The 21141-nt window shown below is 38.6% G+C and overlaps 1 protein-coding gene across 4 annotated transcripts in view; it reads left to right on the forward strand.

Moving 5' to 3' along the window:
- The window catches only part of PLD5 (phospholipase D family member 5), a 400042-nt gene that overhangs the window by 202134 nt on the left and 176767 nt on the right, over positions 1 to 21141 (forward strand). For 3 of the 4 annotated variants that reach the window (XM_053607901.1, XM_053607902.1, XM_053607903.1), the window contains one exon: positions 19867 to 19978. The exons of the other annotated variant lie outside the window; for it this stretch is intronic. In XM_053607901.1, coding sequence (XP_053463876.1) covers positions 19867 to 19978 — 112 coding nt within the window. The remainder of the gene's footprint in view (positions 1 to 19866; positions 19979 to 21141) is intronic. 4 annotated transcript variants of the gene reach the window in all.

Below are 21141 nucleotides of genomic sequence, written 5' to 3' on the forward strand. Positions count from 1 at the left end.
ATTATCTTCTTGTGCTGAGTCAGATCCTAGGTAGAGGGTCATAAGACCTCTTGAGTCAGTTTCTAAGTATGGCCACTGGCATCAAATTGGTCTCTCCAAATGAAGAGTATGGAAAATGTCTCAAAGATTAGTCATAGGTTATCTGTAGAAATGATTAAGAAAGCTACGAATCTTATGATCATCAGTTTTATAGCTCCTGGATAGTAAGCAGTTATAGGACCACAAGGTAAGGAGCAATGGCTGGTTATTACCTTAACTATGCATGTACCTTTGCAGAGTTAAGGTCCCTGCTGTAGTTCTCATCTTTCATCCCTTTATCAATTTTTATAAATGGCAGTTTCACATTTGCAAACATGAAAACCAGAGGGGCTTTGTCTCTTTGGGGAATTGCATGGACTCAAAGGGCTGCGAGACTGACCTTGTGAACAGTTTTCCCCACCCCTGCTTGTTCCTGGCCATGCCCTATGAGGAACAATTAGTTATAGGAGGGAGTAAGGATGAGAACAAATTTTGGAAGGCTCCACCTCAGCAAGGTAGTGGATGGTCTCCTTGTCCACTGGTCTATAGTGGCCAAGTGACTACCCTTGCAGAATACCATGCATATGGTCTCCACTGGCCAAGGGGCAGGTGTGGACTGTGTAGTGTTTAAAGATGGAGCAACCATGCAGAGTAGAAGGTGTTTTTCTTCTAATATTTTCTCTTTCGCCTCTCCCCCATCCACTTCTTTCAACTCCTAGAGCAGTGTGCACCAGAGGGCTTAGAATGAAAAGTTCTGGGGAACCTGTCTAAATACAACATCTCTTGAGTATTTTAAGATTATTTTTAAAGTGTCTATCCCCCTCACTGTGCAAATGGGGGAATGATCAGGCAGTGATCAGAAATGGAGAAAGACAATAGGTACTTGCTGAAAACTTTTTCTTTTGAGGTATAGTTCAAGATCCCACCCCCTTCTGCTTTCAGGTATAATTCACCAAGTTTTTACACCTCCTAAAAAAAAGAGGGCACTAGCTAAAGCCAATTTGATTTAAATTTTTACTTGATTTTATTTTTCAAATGGAAAAAGAAATTCAAGACTCTACCCAACAATTTAAACCTTGGGCAGTCGGTCTTTGGACCAGTGAGCAAGCTTTTATTATTACTAAGACTTTATAAGTCTTGGGATATAATCACTAATTAGCTTATTGCATGCAAAGAATGCCAGAAAAATAGTACACACCTTAATTATTCAAGTGAGTCTAATTTAAATTGTATTTAAGACATTCTGGAAGAAATACTATCATTCACAAATATATATGATAAAAATTGGCTCAGCTGTACAGCTTATTTTCCTTTTTTTTTTTTAAGATAATACTTTAAAAAACAGTCAAATGTAGCATTTGTATTTGGGGGAAAACAGTCAAATGTAGCATTTGCTTTAAACCAATAGAGACTGAACACTCCTAAACGGAACCATCCAGGGCATGTATGTATCAAGAACTATAACCAAAAAGCAGACTATCTATTTTTTATAGGGCAGCATTACAAAAAAATACATCAAGGAATTGTGTAGCCAGTGCTAGGCAGGCCATCTCAGCAGAAAATGAACACAAACCTGGACATGGTATCTGTCTTTTCTCTGGAGGAGCAGCAATTTTGTGAGAGTGAGTAATGGTTATAACTAATAAGAATGATGAATGCCTGCCTTATTTTTCATTTGTATAGAAACAGACATATTGATTAAAAGTGCATTGTTTATCTCTGTTTCCAAAGGTTTGCTTTTTGATTCACACCATACAAAAACCCATTTTCTCTCTCCTGCCTCTCACTGGGTGTTAATCTCTTTGCGTTAAAGGAAAGCGGACAATGCCTTTACTCTGTGTCACAACTGTGCTAAGGGCTCGGGAGCTGTATGATAGCCATGTTTCAGAATTTAATGAAAATACAAGATCAGGCAAAAAATGTGTTTCTTTCTGTCCAGATGATGAGTTTAACTTCAGAATGTAAAATATTGAAATTTCTGGGGCATTTCGGTTGCTAATTTATGGGATAAAATGATGGGAATTTATGAAATTAAGACTGTTGAGAAAAAGCCAGGAAATATAATTGACACGAAGGCTTATTTATTAGTAGAACTACCTCATTCATTGGGTTGAAAAAAAAAAAGTCTTATTCTCTGTGAATTCACTGTAAGGAACCAAATAAAATAATTAATCAGCTGTAGCAACTGAATCTTAAAGAGATGTATTTATGTGAAATCAATTAGATACTGGCCTACTAGTGAGCTGTGATTGCCAACTGATAACACATCATGGTTGTTTGATTTAGAAAAATTATGGGTTTTTAAATCGAATGGTATTTATTCAAGTTAATGAGCAGCAAGCATGAAAGATAAGCAATGCAGGAGGTCATTAGTAGAAAGTACAAATCTTGTCCTGGATCTTGTCTCTACACAGTAACTGGTTAGCAGATCTTAGAAAGACTGTAGAAATGAACCAAGGGAGTGGCTCAGATTTCTTATTACCCACTTACTAGCAGTGTGACCCTGGGCAAGTGGCTGACCTCTCTTTGCCTCAGTTTACTCATGAGCAAAATCAAGGTGATAACAGAATCTGCCACATAGGTTGTTGTTTCAACTAAGTTAGTTAAAACATGGAAAGCAATCAGTGTAACCTGGCTGATTGTACCCTCAATGAATCCCCAACAATATAAAAAAAAAAACATGGAAAGCATGAATAACAATGTTTGACTATTTTAGTGCCCAAGTAAGTGTTTGTTATGACAATGAATGTTGTTGTTCATATTCACTTATTTGTGTGTAGACTACAACTCTAGTTTAAGTCCATTTAATTCTATTATCCCATGATGAGTTTTTACTACATTTCTTGCACTGTGCTAGCAACTGGCATGGTCACCATGTAAAGTTAAGAAGGGATCACAGTTTCTAGAAAGGTGAGACTCTGGGTTGATAAGAAAGATTAGGCAAATTATCATTTATGGTGGAATTCTGGCTTTCGTTTGATTTATTAATTACAGATACTTATAGGCATGAATACATGGTCTTGTTCACACTCATCTCTTCAGGCACTTCTTGGTTGACACACTCATTGAGAAGCATCTGTTCTATTCCTCGTGAAGCAGGGACCACTTCAGCTTTGATGAAGATTGAGAAGGACTAACTTCTCCCTCCCTGTCCAAAAATAACCCATTCTCAAGAATTCTATAAGCTTAAGAATACTTTTATTATCTCTTGATTGTCCTGAAATTTTTGATCAATCCCTATCTGGTGAAGTCATTATCTGGTAAGATTATGACATATTTGATCCTAGAGTAGTATCATTTAGTAGAAAATACCCTAAAATCCCAATCTGTATTTGCTGTGTTGCTAATATTAGGGAAAAAAGCATATATAGATCTTTGGACAACTGACATCTTGAATCTTGAATACACAGTAAGCACTGTGGGCTTGTCAAACCTACCGTCACTTCTGATTTTTGTTGATCCATCCATGAGCTGGTTCTTTGCTTCTTGTTCTTGTTGTTTTAAATTGAAGGTCCACATGACCTGGCAATATTCAGTGCTAAGGGGTTCTCTATCCCCTCCTCAAGTCTTTTGAAGGAGACTCTTCATTCACTCATCATGCAAGCAATCAGCATCTACTTCCCAGGACAGGAGTATGTCTGGAACTCAGGAAGAATCCTATTTTTGACAATTTCCATTTCCATGTCTGGTAAAAGTATCCAATAATCTATGTCTTGATCATCAAATAGTTTATTAAAATTTCTTTCCTTTTAACCCAAGGAAGATAAAATCACAGTGCTTTCTGCTTTTCATTTTGCCTGAAAGGAGATGTGCATAGTTGGTGAAGACCGGATGCTTTAAATAATTAAAATTCTTTGAGTTTATTGTAATTAGTAGTTTGGGGTATTGTCATTTGTAGGCTGAATGAGGCACTCAGGGAAAGCAGGGCATTTGATGCAATGTGGAAAACATAGACTTCATCTTTGTTGAAGGCTGAGGGCTTATACATATTTTTGCTGTATTATACAAACTTCCTACAGTAAATTTTGTCTTCTTCTCGAGTGAGGATAAAGGGAAAAAGAAAACCTGTATAAATTAATGAAAACATAATTAGGATACATACTAATGCCCTATTATTTGGCTCTGTAAGGAATTGGTTATTTTGTTTATATTCAGTTCTCAGAGCTTGGTTTTATAGAAAAGGCAAATTAGGTATTAATCGGGAGGTGGTATGCTATAAGCTCTTTTAAATTCAAGGATTCATCCTAGAAAAAAATGCTACATTCGTGTCATATGGCACAGAAAAACACACAATGACAATAATAAGCACCACCCACTCAGCAAGATACCACCACATATGAACACAAACCCAGATGTGACACAGTGATAGACCAAGGTTACGAAACCTTACTGAGTTGTCTGTACAATGTTGTCAACATAAGCACATGGTGGCGAGTTCATTAACCTAATTGTCAGCCTGTGGTATGACAATGGCTCTGATGATCATTCCAGAAAAGAAGTTACAAAATTGCTTTGAAGGGTGGACTAGGTGCTGGCATTAGTGCATAGCTTCCCAAGGGGAGCACCTCAAAGGTGACTGTAGTGATATTCAGCAATGAGGTCTGTGACACCGTTTCTAGGATGAGTTAATTAACTTAATTATAATATCACTTACACATATAGTGAAAAGGCCTTAAGGTTTGGCATTAAATACATTTGATAGTTTATGGTTGTGGGCACATTGAAAAAATGTCACAACTCTGATCCTCAGTTTCCTCGTCTATAAAATGGGTATAATAAATCCTTTCTCATTTGATTGGTTTTTTAAATTTGATTATATTATATAATGGTTGTCAAACAATTGAAAATGGAGCTCATAAAATCTAGTTACTGTTTTCACATTTATTTTTGTTGTTCAGTACATTTGCTTAGAAATTCAGTGGGCACTTAATTCTCTATGTAATCTTACAGCAAGTATAATACTAAGCTGTCTATCTAGATTTCAACATCTATGAAAAGAAGTGAAGATAATTCTACCCAGAATACAAATTCAAGTTGCTCTTCAAGGTTTGAGTGAAGAAAGGAGAAAGCAAAATATGGGTTTATGTTGTTATCATCTCTTAGCTGGATGGCTTGTCTCCCAATATGGTGGTTTTCAACCATGGCTGACCAAATCACTTGAAGAGCTTTTCTTTTTTTTTTTTGAGACAGAGTCTCACTTTATGGCCCTCAGTAGAGTGCTGTAGTGTCACAGCTCACAGCAAACTCCAACTCCTGGACCTAGGTGATTCTCTTGTTTCAGCCTCCCGAGTAGCTGGGACTACAGGCGCCCTCCACCTCGAGGCCCGGCTATTTTTTTGTTGCAGTTTGGCTGGGGCCACGTTTGAACCTGCTACCCTCCATATATGGGGCCAGCGCCGTACCCACTGAGCCACAGGCAATGCCCCTGAAGAGTTTTCAAATGCACTGATGCCCAGGCACACTCAGAATTAGTTAAATTAGAATACTTGGAAAGGAAGGCAGGCTTTGATGCTTTTTAGAGATGACTCTGGGATTCCGCAGAGCAGCCAGGATTGAGTATTACTGCTATAGAAACCAACCCAGTCTAATAAACATTGTGCAATTTTTATAGGTTTCAAAACAAAGCCAGGTTGGCCCCTACATCCTTCCCCACCTGGTTTGTGAACCTAATTTTGCTTGTTTCAATTTAAACCGGTTATTGCAGTTTTTCCTCAGTGGTGCTATAAATGAGCAACAGCTTGTATTTGAATATTTCCCACAGTCCTGGCCTTAAGGCCCCTGCTGTATTGTTCCAGTGACTTTATTGTTCAGTGCATCGGGGAAGAGAAAGGAGCTCAGTGACTGCTGGTTGATGTGTAATAGTTGATTGCTCTTCAGCCTTCTCCTCTCCAGGCTAAATAGGATTTCAGTAGGACTCCTGGTGCAGTGTCAGAACATAGACAGCATAACCCTATGCCAAGAGACACCCTGTTTCAAAATAGCGTCTTGTCCCTGCTCTGCAAAATCAACACTCAGCAAATGCAAATATATATGTGTGTGTGTATATATATATATATATATTTTTTTTTTTTTTTTTTGAGACAGAGGCTTACTCTGTCACCTTGGGTAGAGTGTCATGGTGTCATAACTCACAGCAGCCTCAAACTGTGGGGCTCAAGTGATCCTCTGGCCTCACTCTCCCAAGTAGCTGGGATTACAGGCACCCGCCACAACACCCAGCTATTTATAGTGATAGGGTCTCACTCTTGCTCAAGCTGGTCTTGAACTCCTGAGCTCAGGCAGTCTACCCACCTCAGCCTCCCAGCATACTAGGATTACAGATGTGAGCCACCACACCAACACTCAGCAAGTGCTTATTTATAAATTAGCATTTTCCCATTCAAAATATGGCTACAAAGTGATTTTGAAGGGGTCTTTATTGAACATTTATTGAGGTGCTGTGATATTTGCTGAAGATACAAAATTAATTAAGCAATGGCCCCCAGCCCTGTAGAGCTCAACATGCAGTGAAGGAGACAGACCACCCCTTTATCAGAGCAGGGAACAGAACACAGTGAAAGGGGCTGTCGGTGAAGAGGCTGGTGCAGATTTGCCTCTGCTCTTGGCTGCTCAGCAGGACTCAGCACTCACAGGCCCTGGTGGATTCTGGGACTCCCTGAGTCCTCTTCTTTCTTCGTAAGTTCCTGCTGCTTCTCCATGCTTCTGTGTCTCCATCTGTTGAGTAATCCTGAGCATCCTCTTGGTTGCTTTCCAATATATTTTCAAGGGAAATCATTATTCTGATGTAAACTCATAAGCGCTAGCATTAGAGAGAGTTTGACCTCTGTGATTCCTTTTAAATCCAATTATCTAGACATGAATACATCGTGATCCCAAGATAGTCTTTCTAATTATTTAGATCAAATACTTAAAGATTGTTAAAGATTGTTTTATCTGAATTTTCTTTGCTTGTGTGTTCGTTTTCTTTCTATACTTACATCCCTACCTTTCCTATTTCCCTATGGCCATTTATCTTTTTGGTACTTTCATTTAAAGAAAATAAGTTGGATTTTTTTCTCATTATAACAGTAATAGCTTCTCCTCACCATAAAAAACTTAGAAACTATAGAAAAATAGAAAGGAAACAAAATAAATTATATGGCCATCAACAAAAAATTTGACCATTTGATATTTTATGCCTAATTTACATATATAAGCTCATATTACATAAATTATATCTTAATTTTGAACTTTACAACATAAGCACTTTTCTATTTTGTCAGAAACTCTAGCAAGCATTTTTTTAAATTGGCTGTATAGTATACAATGTGATGAATTCACCAGATTAAATTTATGTATCTATTTCTCTCCATTATTGGGTCATCTAAACTATTTCTCTTTTCCCCTTTTTTCTGAATAAATGTTGCTGCAGTTCAGTACATTTGTGTAAATACCTTTGTGCAAGATAGGTTTTCTTCTTTTTGATCATTTGCTTAAAGATAAAAGTAGAGTAAGAGGCTGGGAAGTCTGAGCGACTTAAGACCATAGGATTTTCAGGTAGCACTTGGAACATTCTCATGTGTACTCCCTGGGTTAGCTGGAATCTGTCCAGAGTGAGATTCTCAAGGAATTCTGCCCCTGTAACTGTGTGGCGCCCTCTGCCGTCTGGGAACAAGTGATGGGGAAGCGAGAGTGTTTGGCGCCCCCTGGTGTTCCTTTCTTGCCCCAGCCTCGCTTCTTTCCTCTGGAGCTCAGGAAGGACTTGGGCCTGTAGACGTTGTGCTCTCCCAGACGCTGAGAAATGGCCTTGCCAAGGCTATGTTGTTGGCCTGCCCTCTACAGCCAGAGTGGACGCTTGAGCAGCCTCCCAGCGACTGTGGGATTCCAGCTGCTGAGGGCTCAGTTACCAAATGCGCAGCTCCCCGTATTAATCCCTCGCTATTTCCGGGCCCATTCTTGGCACAACCAGCATATTCATCTCTCTTCATCTGCCCCTGACAGAGGTGGCTATGTTCAGGCCCCCAGGGTGCATAATTGAGATAATCATGATTAGGCAAAGTCTTGATGATTAACTGCTCAGAATAATTAAATCCCATAATGAGGTGCATCCTGTTCCTGGTGAATGGACGGGCAGCGCCTTCTCCAGGGTGGATGCGCTCTGCAGCTCTACAGCGGTATTCCTTGTCGCACACGGTCCTCTATGGAGCTGGTTCTGTCTGAGCTCCCATGATTCATGACCTCGGGACATTTGTGAAGAGATGACACAGCCGCCATCTCACCTTCTGGCTTGGGATGAGGAATCCCATATTTCTGCTGGAACTTCCTGAGAGCTGCTTGAGAACTCTGGCCACTGTCTCCAAGTCCACTATCTCCCTCACACCCCAAGCCTAGTCAAGACATCACTATGCTGTCTGGTAAATGCTACCTGGATTCCTTCCAGTCTCTTTTCCTAGCCCTTGACACTGCCCTATCTCAGGCTATATGTATTATTTCTCATTAAACAACACACCAACCTCTCCTTCAGCCTTCATCTTGCCTGATATCAATCATTCTCCAATTTGCAGAGTTCTCTTTAGAACAAAGTTTTGATTGCATCCTTCCTGGTGTAGAATGCTTCAATGGGTCCACGTTGCTTGCCGGTTGAGATCCAAATTCTTTCCCATCTTACAAGACCCTCCTTGATGTGCCCTGCCTATCTCCCCAGCCCTGTCTGGCACTGTTTTCTGGACTCTCCACTAGAGGGCTTCACCTGGAACATCTTTCTTCCCTCCTTTTCTCTGAGGCGCTTTTAGGCTGGGTTGAATGCTTTAGGCGGGGTTGCTGGAGCTCTGCTGTTTTCCTCTAGACCTGTACTCCTTCCATCCAGAATTTGTCACATTGGATTCTACTTGCTTGTCATCTGTGCGTTTCATTCACTATCTCCAGCACAATCAAAACCCCTGGCTCATAAGTCCCTTGCTTAAAAGATATTTTACTCTGTCCTGGGTGTATATGAGAATAAAAATTAACATTGACAAATACACAAGTAAATAATATGTTTATGCTTATGTCTGTGGCAAACTTTGTGCATTGTACAAATGAAAAAAAATTAGCAAAATATAAATAAATAGATGAGACATTGATCTTATAGCAAATTGAAACGAATTGGTTAAATAGATAAACTAATGAATCGAGTTTCAAAGGGTCTTGTCTCTCAAGTCATAATTTTTTAAAAATCAAGGCATATGTATTGCTTTAAAAGGACCTTATGGCTTAAAATAAATCCTAGATCTGTTTTCTCATGACCGTGTCATTAAATGTTTGTTACACTTAGTTAGTTGTGTTTTCTTTTTAATTTTGATTTAAACTTTATATGGACACACAGATATACACACGTATGTCTGTGTAAGTAAGTAATAGTATATCCAAGATAATGAGTTTCTGCATTTTTCCATACTCACATCATGGATACACACACACACACACTGTGGTGATGTTTCTGGAATAGATTTCTAAGAATAGGATTTAGGGATGGAAGAAAGCCAGCATGTCAGAGTATCTTTTCCCCAGATCGCTGATAAGAGACATGTTGATACTCTTAATTTTTTTCCAGTCTGTATGAGTACAATAAAAAGAGGTCTCTTTACACTGCTTTGCGCCTCCCTTGACTATGTAAAGCGTCTCCTTATGTCTTTTTGCTACATAGCCTTGCTTTTCTTAGTCATTATCTAGTCTCATACTTTGTTCACATTTTATTGGACTATTGGCCTTTTCTTATTAAATTTTAATCTATTTTTATGGAGTACAGCTGTTAAAATCATCTCTGATTTGCATGACAAATACTATTTATTTCACATTTATTGTTTTTCATTAACTTTATGTCATCTTCTGCTGTATAATTTTTCCAATTTGCGATGCTATATATCCATATTCTCTTTTATTGCTTTTACATAGTTAGCTTGTATATTAGTTTGCTAATACAGGCCACTGTAACAAATACCACAATACTTTGTGGTTTAAAGAAACAGTGTGAGATCAGTTTCACTGGATCAAAACCAAGGTATCAGCCGTAATGCTCCTTCCAGAGTTTCTCGGGACTGCCAGCATTCCTTGGCTTGGGGGTACATCGTCCAGTCTTCAAGGCCATCCTATCCACATCTCTCCCTGCTCCATCTCCACCTTGCCTTCTCCAGTTCTGTCAAATCCTCCTCTGCCTCTTATAAGTACACTTGCAATTGCATTTAGGATTATCTTGGATAATCCAGGATAATCTCCACAATACGAGATCTTTAATTTAATCATATGTGTGGGGATCCAATTTTGAAATAAGGTACATTGACAGGTTCCGGAGCTTAAGACCTGATAACTTTAGGGGCCATCATTTAGCCTGGTACCACGGTGGAAGGTTTTCCCCACTCCAACATGGTGCGTGTAGTGACCTAGATTTTCTTGGAAGTATTGGTAGGTACTAATTCTGATTGAAAACTTTTTTTAATATGTGATATATAGAGGGGTCCTTTCACATGTGCCAGATCAAACCTTTTTAACATTTTCACACTGAATCAAAATATCATCTTTATTACTGATAAAAAACTTTGTGCCTAACATTCCTGGATTCCCTTATCTATTTCTCCATCCTTATGCCTCTGCCATATTAATATGATGACTATGATTTTATAGTATTTTTAATAATACTGAAGGAATTTATGGGTATAAATTTCTCTCTGACACCAGATACTGCTTCATTACATGGTTTTGCTACAAGACACTCATTGCTTTCTGAAGAATGCATAAACTTACTTTACTTTTCTCCTTTGGTATAAGGATAATCTTAAGAGTGAGTTTTTAAATATCCAAGTAGGTAAGGCTTGTTTCATGAGTTACACTGTAAGGATCTGTTGCTCATTTTGTTAAGTTATGACCAGAGAAAGAAGTCTGTAGCATATCTCATTGTTAACTTATGTTCCGAATTTTCTTAATAGCAGTTACAGGACTTTGTAAATGTCCCACAAACAAACAAAAATTGTTGTGAGATATTTGGTACATAAAATGAGAAATATATAAAAACATATTTTATGACCAAGTTGATTGATAGCATTTAAATTTCTTATATCTTTATTTGCTTTGTATTAGATGTGTCCAATTTGGGGAGATGTATTATGAAGTATTAGACTGTAAGAGTCTATTAATTACATTTCTATTAAATTTTTGCTTTATGCATTTAGCTGCTATGCTATTTGGTCAATCTCAGATTATAGCTGTCATAGCTTTATAAATTGTGCCATTACATAACAGTGGCCTATTTTTTTTTCATCTAGTACTATTAATCGTGCCACCATTTTTATTCTAAATTTTACTGAGATGGTTTATCCAGTTGGTGGTTATAAAAAAAAAAGCATTTCTCAATTTATTTTTTATTGTCATCTTACTTAGGATCCTAATGGAACTTTTTTTTTTCCTTAATCCTGCCCCCACCATGAAAATTTAATACCAGATAGACACTATGTATGTGCCATTTGTGTATTTGTGTATTAATTACAAAAAATGTAACATTATGCCAGTCCCACCAAGAACGAATACTGAGCTCCTTTGGGGATAATATCATCCCCAATTAGAATGCACCTATTAGATTGCCAGTAGACCTTCTGTTTCAAAAATCCTTATTTAGCAAGTTTATTAAACACACACATTTCACATTGTTCCTCACTTGTTTCTTTTACTCTTCATTTTGTTGTTATTGTTGTTGATGTTCAGTGTTTTTCACTGTTTGGTTAGAGGCCTTGTGTGGATTATGAGACAATGTAGTCTCTAACTCTACATATATCTGCAAATATTTCTTCCTTTCACCAGGGCAGGTTGCATGCTTGAGTGGGTAAAGTATTCTCGGACTTCATTTTTTGGTGTACTGGTAGACCATTAGTCCATGCCAGTCTGCCTGATCTATTTACCTTGATGGGTAACTTTTTACTTATTTTCTGGCCAGAGGTTTATCTCTCTCCTCAAGGTTCCCTATTTTAATTGAACGTGCCCAGCTATGTCATTCAACATCACATTTGCCTCCACCTATCTTCAAGTTCCTTTTCAACTTGCAGATTTAGGTCTTTCCTCAACTTGGATAACTTTTTTGTTGTTGGAAAACTTATTCTTTGTTTGCTTCTCCTCCTCTTCCAGCCCTCCTATTAGCCACGTGTTATAAGGTATCTCTTTGGTCTATCAGCCTTTCCCCCTAATTCCCCTTATCCTTTGTGTCGTGTGTGTGTTTGTGCATGTATGTGCTTTGAGATATTCCTTTCATTTTGTCTTTGGGCCACTAATTTCAGCCTAAACAATGGCCATACAGCTCCTTCATTACTCCTCTAAGTTAGTTGTAAAGTCACAGTGTTAGTACCACTCCACTGGGTGTTCATACAGGGCTCCAGCTCCTTTCTCCTCCAGCAGCCTGGACCAGCAGGTGTCCATTGTGTTCAAACATCATCCTTCTTGCTGTGTTACCTTCAGGTAGAGGTTGGAGGTGCAGCAGAAGATGGTTTGCAGGCTTTCCTTTGAGGCAACCAAAGAATATATCACCCTCTCGATACCCTACATTCCCAGCTCCAGGTTTAGGGGAGTGGCCTTGACTCCTGCCTCACCTTCTGGAACAAGCAGATCTGGCACACTCTTGTGGGGCTGAGAATTATACTTGTAGGCACCTGGATGCCCCAGAACCTGACTCTGCTGGTAACTGTTTGTCCTTCAGCTCAGCACTGCTTGGCTTGTTAGCATTGCGTAGACTGTGGCTGAGAATGGAAGGAGTGGGAGAGACTTAGGAGTAAATTTTTTCCAGGACCCCTTCCTTTTCCAACTTTGACACAATGAAATAGTCATGTAGAAAGAATTACACTGGATCAAGAGAAAGGTGTCTGTTCTGGGCCTGACTTTGCCACTAGCAAGCTATGTGGCCATTAGCACATCACTCAATCTTCTTATGCCCCGATGTCCTCCTTTATAAAATGAAGACATTGGTATGTTATTGATCTCTAAAGTATCTTCCAGCTACGACCTCAGTTTTGTATGAAATCTCAATATTATGAAGGTTCTCATGATAAGGAGGAGTAAATTCAGTGTTTTTCCATCTGGTGGCATAGGGCCAGTTCTGCACAGGGGAGAAGGAAGGAACCAGAGAAGATGTTTGGCTTGAATTTTCATTGAGCAAGGAGTTCAACTGCTAAAAACAGTTTGAACACCACAACCATATTCTGTATAATCCCCAAATTAAGTTAATCCAGAATGACTTTCTTTTGGTTTCTTTTTGGGGAGTGTGCATATTTCTTCACATTATATTTGGACATTACATCCTCCCAATAAGTTGTTTTGGGATGACAGAAGCAAGCAGTATAATAACCTCTAGTCTCTTGGAAGTGAAGTGTATCAGAAGATGAGTGTACCACTCCAAAATGTGCCTCTTTGGCATAAGGATTATTTTGAGCTGAAGGCAATTGAGCACCAGCCCACGCAGTAAAAATTCTTTTCCTAAATGCCTAAAAATAGCATATATGTTTCTCCTTTTGTAAAGGAAATTTCTATGCATAAAGGATATTTCTATTAGTAAAAGTTATCTCCATACTAGGAAGGCAGATTCTCCTGGAGACATCACTTACCACTTGAAAGATTCTTATTTGCACATTAAGACAACTCTTATTTTCCACACATTTTCTCCCTTTACCTTCCCATAGCTTAACTTCCCCACCCAGAAGCTCCAAATTCATTTTAATTATAGTGCTCCCTGTAACGAATGTGGGCTTGGCTTCCGTGCTCAGCCTTGAGGAGGAAGGTCTATTAAATCTCTCACCTTCAGTGTGTTATCTCTCCAGCCAGTCATTTTTGTTAGGACAATCAAAATGCAATCTTTTACAAAAGTAATTAAAGTACAGACTAAAATCTGGTATGCTGATGCCCCCAGCTTTATTTTTGTTACTAAGAACTGCCTTAGCTATACGGGGTTTTTTCCGGTTCCATACAAAACGCAGAATCATTTTTTCCAAATCTTGAAAGTACGATGTAGGTACTTTGATAGGAATGACGTTGAATAGGTAGATTGCTTTGGGAAGTATAGACATTTTAACAATGTTGATTCTTCCCATCCATGAGCATGGTATGTTCTTCCATTTGTTAATATCCTCTGCTATTTCCTTTCTGAGGATTTCATAGTTTTCTTTATAGAGGTCCTTCACCTCCTTCGTTAGGTATATTCCTAGGTATTTCATTTTCTTTGAAACTATGGTGAAGGGAGTTGTGTCCTTAATTAGCTTCTCATCTTGACTGTTATTGGTGTACACAAAGGCTACTGACTTGTGGACATTGATTTTATATCCTGAAACATTACTGTATTTTTTGATGACTTCTAGGAGTCTTGTGGTTGAGTCTTTGGGGTTCTCTAAGTATAAGATCATGTCATCAGCAAAGAGGGAGAGTTTGACACAGAGACATAGACACTTGGAATCGAATTGAACACCAAGAAATGAAACTAACATCTTACAACCACCTAATCTTCCATAAACCAAACAAGAACTTACCTTGGGGGAAAGACTCCCTATTCAATAAATGGTGTTGGGAGAACTGGATGTCTACATGTAAAAGACTGAAACTGGACCCACACCTTTCCCCACTCACAAAAATTGATTCAAGGTGGATAAAGGACTTAAATTTAAGGCATGAAACAATGAAAATCCTCCAAGAAAGCATAGGAAAAACACTGGAAGATATTGGCCTGGGGGAAGACTTCATGAAGAAGACTGCCATGGCAATTGCAACAACAACAAAAATAAACAAGTGGGACTTCATTAAACTTAAAAGCTTCTGTACAGCTAAGGAGACAATAACCAAAGCAAAGAGACAACCTACACAATGGGAAAGGATATTTGCATATTTTCAATCAGACAAAAGCTTGATAACTAGGATCTATAGAGAACTCAAATTAATCCACATGAAAAAAGCCAACAATCCCATAGATCAACGGGCAAGAGACATGAATAGAACTTTCTCTAAAGACGACAGACGAATGGCTAACAAACACATGAAAAAATGTTCATCATCTCTATATATTAGAGAAATGCAAATCAAAACAACCCTGAGATATCATCTAACCCCAGTGAGAATGGCCCACATCACAAAATCTCAAAACTGCAGATGCTGGCGTGGATGTGGAGAGAAGGGAACACTTTTACACTGCTGGTGGGACTGCAAACTAGTACAACCTTTCTGGAAGGAAGTATGGAGAAACCTCAAAGCACTCAAGCTAGACCTCCCATTTGATCCTGCAATCCCATTACTGGGCATCTACCCAGAAGGAAAGAAATCCTTTTATCATAAGGACACTTGTACTAGACTGTTTATTGCAGCTCAATTTACAATCTCCAAAATGTGGAAACAGCCTAAATGCCCACCAACCCAGGAATGGATTAACAAGCTGTGGTATATGTATACCATGGAATACTATTCAGCCATTAAAAAAAATGGAGACTTTACATCCTTCGTATTAACCTGGATGGAAGTAGAAGACATTATTCTTAGTAAAGCATCACAAGAATGGAGAAGCATGAATCCTATGTACTCAATCTTGATATGAGGACAATTAATGACAATTAAGGTTATGGGGGGGGGGAAGCAGAAAGAGGGATGGAGGGAGGGGGATGGGGCTTTAGTGTGTGTCACACTTTATGAGGGCAAGACATGATTGCAAGAGGGACTTTACCTAACAATTGCAATCAGTGTAACTGGCTTATTGTACCCTCAATGAATCCCCAACAATAAAAAAAAAAAAAAAGTAATTAAAGGATCTTTGTTCAGCCTAAGATGGTACATTAGCCACAGTTATCTGGCCACTTCCCTGAGTCTTATTCCTTTGTGACACTCCTTTGTGTATGTGTAATTAAAACTTTGGATGGGGTGGCACCTGTAGCTCAGTGAGTAGGGCACCAGACACATATGTTGAGGCTGGCAGATTTGAACCCAGCCCAGGCCTGCTAAACAATAATGACAACTGCAACAACAACAAAATATAGCCGGGCATTGTGGTGGGCGCCTGTAGTCCTAGCTACTTGGGAGGATGAGGCAAGAGAATCGCTTAAGCCCAAGAGTTTGAGGTTGCTGTGAGCTGTAATGCCACGGCACTCTACCCAAGGTGACAGCTTGAGACTCTGTCTCAAAAGAAAAACAAACAAACAAACAAACAAAAACTTTGTATGTATGTAATTAAAACTTGGTTTTCTCTTGTTAGTTTTCCTACCCATTTGATTCATGAATCCAGCCAAGGAACCTGGGATGTGGTTAGGGAAATAGGTTTTTTTCCTTCCCTACAAAATCAGAAGGGCCTCCGGCATTAAGCAGCCCCTTCAAAGTCCTGAACTGAATCTCCAGCCTAGGGGCATAGCTTCCTCCGTAGTACCGTCCAGGATAAGGTTTTGGCAGATTTCATTAAAAATTGGCTTAAAATAGTTCAACATTCCTGAGACACTATCTTTGAGATGATTTATTTAGGTTTAAAGTGTTGGGTAATGTTTTTCACCAAAAAGGGGCAAGATTTTAAAAGCCGAGGGGATTTTGTTATTCCTTTAATTTAAAAAAGTGATGAGTGAATTTAACTCGAAAAGCACTAGGCCTTACTGCAGACCTTGGCATAGAGTAGGTGTTTAAAATACCTTTGGAAAGTATTACAGTTTTGATTGTCCTGATAAAAATGACGATAGGAGGGGATGACCCACTGACTATGAGTTAAGAAAAGTTTCACTTCAACCAGCCTGAGCAAAAGGAAGACCCCTGTCTCTACTGAAAATAGAAAAACTGAGGCAAGAGGGTCACTTGAGCCCAAGAGTTAGAGATTGCTGTGAGCTATGACATCACCGCACTCTACCCAGGGCAACAGCTTGAGACTCTGTCTCAAAAAAAAAATGTTCCACCTCAAGGCCAGGTATGGAAGTTCTTCTACTCAAGCCCATGTTCATGACAGTGAGCACTGCAATTAAAAATTTTAAGATTCTTTGGCATGAGTAATCAGCACATACTAAAAGTAAAAGTAAACTTTATTTCATGAACGTCTGCCAGTACCCATAGATTTCAGGGTTTCTATTTTCACTCGTGTTTCGAGAGTTCCGATCTCTGTTTTCAATCTCACAAAAATAACACAGTAAGAATCAATTTAAGGCACAGAGCCAGCAATACAGATAGGTTAGATGATCTCTTATTTTTCATTTGTGCTAAATATGTTCTGTTAACTAAGAGGAAAAAATAAATGAATGTGTTTAGAAGTACTGGCCCACTAACCAGGGGCCTCAGGAAACACACACAGTGTTCCTCTGTGTGAAAGAGAAAAATGCAAATGGATTATGAACATGTGATGACCACAAGTCTGCACGGTAGAAATCTGAGCTGTGCAGACACAGCCACACCTTCCACAGAGTATAACGCGGGTGTAGTGGACTTGGAGGAATGCCCAGCTGACAAAGAAGGGGGGTCGTTGTGAACTCTGCGAAGAAACACAAGCAAGTGTGGGCTTTCTCTCCAATTGTACCTGAGCCTCTCAGTGTCCAAGCCTGCACCTCTCCGCAGTAAATCGAAAACTGGTAGAGATAGTGAAATCGGCAGTCGGCACCTGTTTTTTCTTCCCTGTCCTCATCTGCTTTTCTGTATGTCTCTGTCTTTCTCACTCGCTCCCCTCCTTCTTTTTCAAAGAAGATTTTCCCCATCCACCACATTCACTGTACGTGCTGCACAGAATACCTGGTTTGGGGTGTGGTTGCCTCCAGGTTGCTGGGCTGCAGAGGAGTTTGGTTGCTTTGAATGAGCTCTGCGCAGGGCCACCTTTATTTCTGTGCTTAGTTGGACCAACAGGACAGCTCCACGCATGACATGGGGTGTAGCTGCTCCTCCATTCTCCAACACCCAGAGCTTGTGGGATGGTGGCCGTGCTGCCCAGCTCTCGGCTAGTCTTGCTGGATTGTGCCACACATTCCTTCCTGCTGTCAGCTGTCCCCCAGACACGGGCATGCCAGCCTCCTGCTCCGAACATGCCAAAACTTGCAAGACTTGATCTTCTGCTTTGCTCTTTGCCCAAGCTGAATGGCAGGAACCAATGCTCTGCGTCCTCACGTCCACCGTCTCTCTTCCTCACCACCTCACCCTCTCCGTGCAATCATCACCCACAGCCTTCTTATCAAAGCAAGATAAGACTTTGGCACTTGGGGGCCATCAGGACGAAATCTCATTGAGTATCTGGCCCCTGAAGGCATTTGAGATTGTGATCCATGAGCAAAAACCTGAAAAATCAATAAAAGAAGACCCATTTCCCTTTTATGATAAGGAGAGGGAGTCTGTCAGCTCACACAAGAGAAAATCAGCAGGGTAATGTTGTCACCCAGCTACCTGAGAGAATGCAGTGCTGAGGACTTGTCATTTTTCAGTCTCCCTGAGGTTAAAACTTATAAAAATTACATGCTTTTGAAAATCGTGCCTTTGAGAAACAAGGAAAGCCTTCTTTTTTTGTTCTTCTTTCAGTTGTCAGTTATTTTTAGGCATTACATTCATTGAATTCAGTAAAAGAAATGTACTTTTCAACCAAAGTACATTACTTAAACATTAATTTTTAATTCAACTTGTTAATATGTTGTTTAGGATATTGCATCCTCATTTACAAGTGCATCCTCATTTACAAAATATGTTTGTGATTTCTCCTTTGTAATAATATATTTTTTCCAATTTTAATATCAGGTGTACCCAGATCAAGTAGAATGATTCTGAAGTATTTCTTCCTTTTCCATTGTCTATAAGATTTGGCATGATCTGTTTTTTGAAATTATCTTTTATTATTTATAAATATTAGTTGTCTATTTTTTGAGACTTAAAAAAAAAAATAAGAAGAAGTTAACTGATGACTCCATACTGAATCTCAGAGTCAAAGCATTCTATAATAGACACACTCTTATTTGACAATGTGAATGTTACTTTCTTTGCATTACTGTTATTACTATTATTGTTGCTTAATATTTCGTTTGTTTTTTTGGCTGGGGCTGGGTTTGAACCTGCCACCTCCGGCATATGGGACCGGCGCCCTACTCCTTGAGCCACAGGTGCCGCCCTCTGTTGCTTAATATTTCGAAGTAGCAATTGTCTGATTCCTTTTCTGAATGTATTTATGTTCATTTGTTCCTTAGGAGGTTTTTGTTTCTAGTCCTTATCTTAAACATTGTTATTGTTAAAAAATAAAATAAAATAAAGTACTTATATTTCCAAAAAAAAGAATAAAAAAATAAAATAATGTAAACAAGATGAGTTCATATACATCACTGATTAGTACCTGTGATTCTCTTTGTAATAGTTAATACTTAAAGGATACTATTAACTCCTTCAATCTCGCAAATACCTTTTGAAGTAATTATTAATATTATCTATATTTTGAAAAGAAACTGGAGATCAGTAAGATGAAGACACATCATTTGCAAACTGCAAAGCCAGCTGGAATATAGGTCTCTGTGGGCTAAAATGCAACTGTTTGATTTTTTACTGCTGCCTCTTCACTGTGTAGATAACTATAGATTTAAAACGTGAAAGAAGAGAAGATTTGCATTGAAATTGTTATTGCAAAAAAAAAAAAGAAAGAAATTGTTATTGCAATGTTTGTTTAATTGCACGATACTCAAAAAAAAGTCATGTGATCTGTGTTCCCGCTGCTGCTCCATTTATGTGATGACTCTTCCGAAAGAATTTCATAAATCTTCCATGAATACCAATCGTTGAAGGGCTTGCCTTTTAAAATTTGCATGACTACTTTCAATTTTTAATGAGTTTATTTATACCTATTTAAAATGGCAAACATTTCAGTGTTCTGACTTTCTTTGTCTCTGAATATTTTTTTTCCAGGGTCAACGTCTTTTTGAAAAGTTGCTCCAACTGACTTCACAAAATATTGAAGTCAAACTAGTGAGTGATGTAACAGCCGATTCAAAGGTATTAGAAGCCTTGAAATTGAAGGGTAAGGCCAAGGTTGATATGCTACTCTACCACTGGCTATTCTGTTAAGATACCTTTAACTTCACTTAAAATAATATATAACTTCTTTATAATTGATACATTTCACTGCCTACACTTATTTCTTCTTCAAAAAATAGCCTAATGAAAGCTTTTACATGAGAAAACTAATTAGTCAATACTGCTAGGATTTTTTTTTTTTTTATACTATTGTTGCAAAATAATCTACTGGCCAGGAAATGATAATGAGCTAGTAAGAAGAACATTTCCCTCTCTGAACAATTCAATGATGTAATTAAAAAGCCACTTTCCCCTCAGCATAAACATTGGGTCTCTGTTTTTCTCTTGCCTCTCAAATGAAAATCTCTTTACGCTATATATATGTGTTTTTTAAATAGTGTAGTCAGGTCTAGAAGACTATGAAACACGGTCTCATAAAGAGTGAAAACAATTCTTAAATGACGTCTTTATTATGCTGTAACTTTCTCTAACTGAACTGAACCCTTAATATCGTTTTTAAAAATGATATGTATAAAAATAATGTATAAAACGATGTATAAAAATCGTTACCTGGAATTTACCATTTGAACTGTAAGCCTCTAAAAGGAATCTGCACATTTGAATCAGAGAAAATGTTGGAACTGCCAGATGTCCCAGGGACGGGACTAGGCGTTGGCCTCAGTGGGTCTTGTGTTGAAGGTATCACATCTCACCTTTATGCTGTTTAAACACACCATGAATTTTTGCTTCTCATCTTCCCCGTATTTTTAAGTGAAAATAACTTCTAAAAATGGAACAGACTGCAAAGCAAATATATGAGCCCAAGTAACCTTTCCTCCTAAAGAAGAAAAGTCGGAGGTGAGAAAGTAGATTGAGAGTCACAAACATATAGCAGATGTAAGGTTGGCCATGCACACGGTACCTGTCATCAAACATATTATTTTTTGCTGTGCCTAGAAAAATAAAGAAAACTGACAAGATATTGGCATGTCTGAAAAACTACACTAGAGTGCTTCAGTGTGGGCTGTTTTTTTAAAAACCAGATGCCTAGTTCAATAAATTGACAGATAAAATCAGTGTGGGTTAGAAATGTATTATTACCTTTCCCATTTAAAAAATGTGAAACTGGGTTTCCACAATCTGAGCATTTATTAGCCAACACATTTT

Source organism: Nycticebus coucang, chromosome 10 (genome assembly GCF_027406575.1).
Source record: "Nycticebus coucang isolate mNycCou1 chromosome 10, mNycCou1.pri, whole genome shotgun sequence".
NCBI classification, from domain to species: domain Eukaryota; kingdom Metazoa; phylum Chordata; class Mammalia; order Primates; family Lorisidae; genus Nycticebus; species Nycticebus coucang.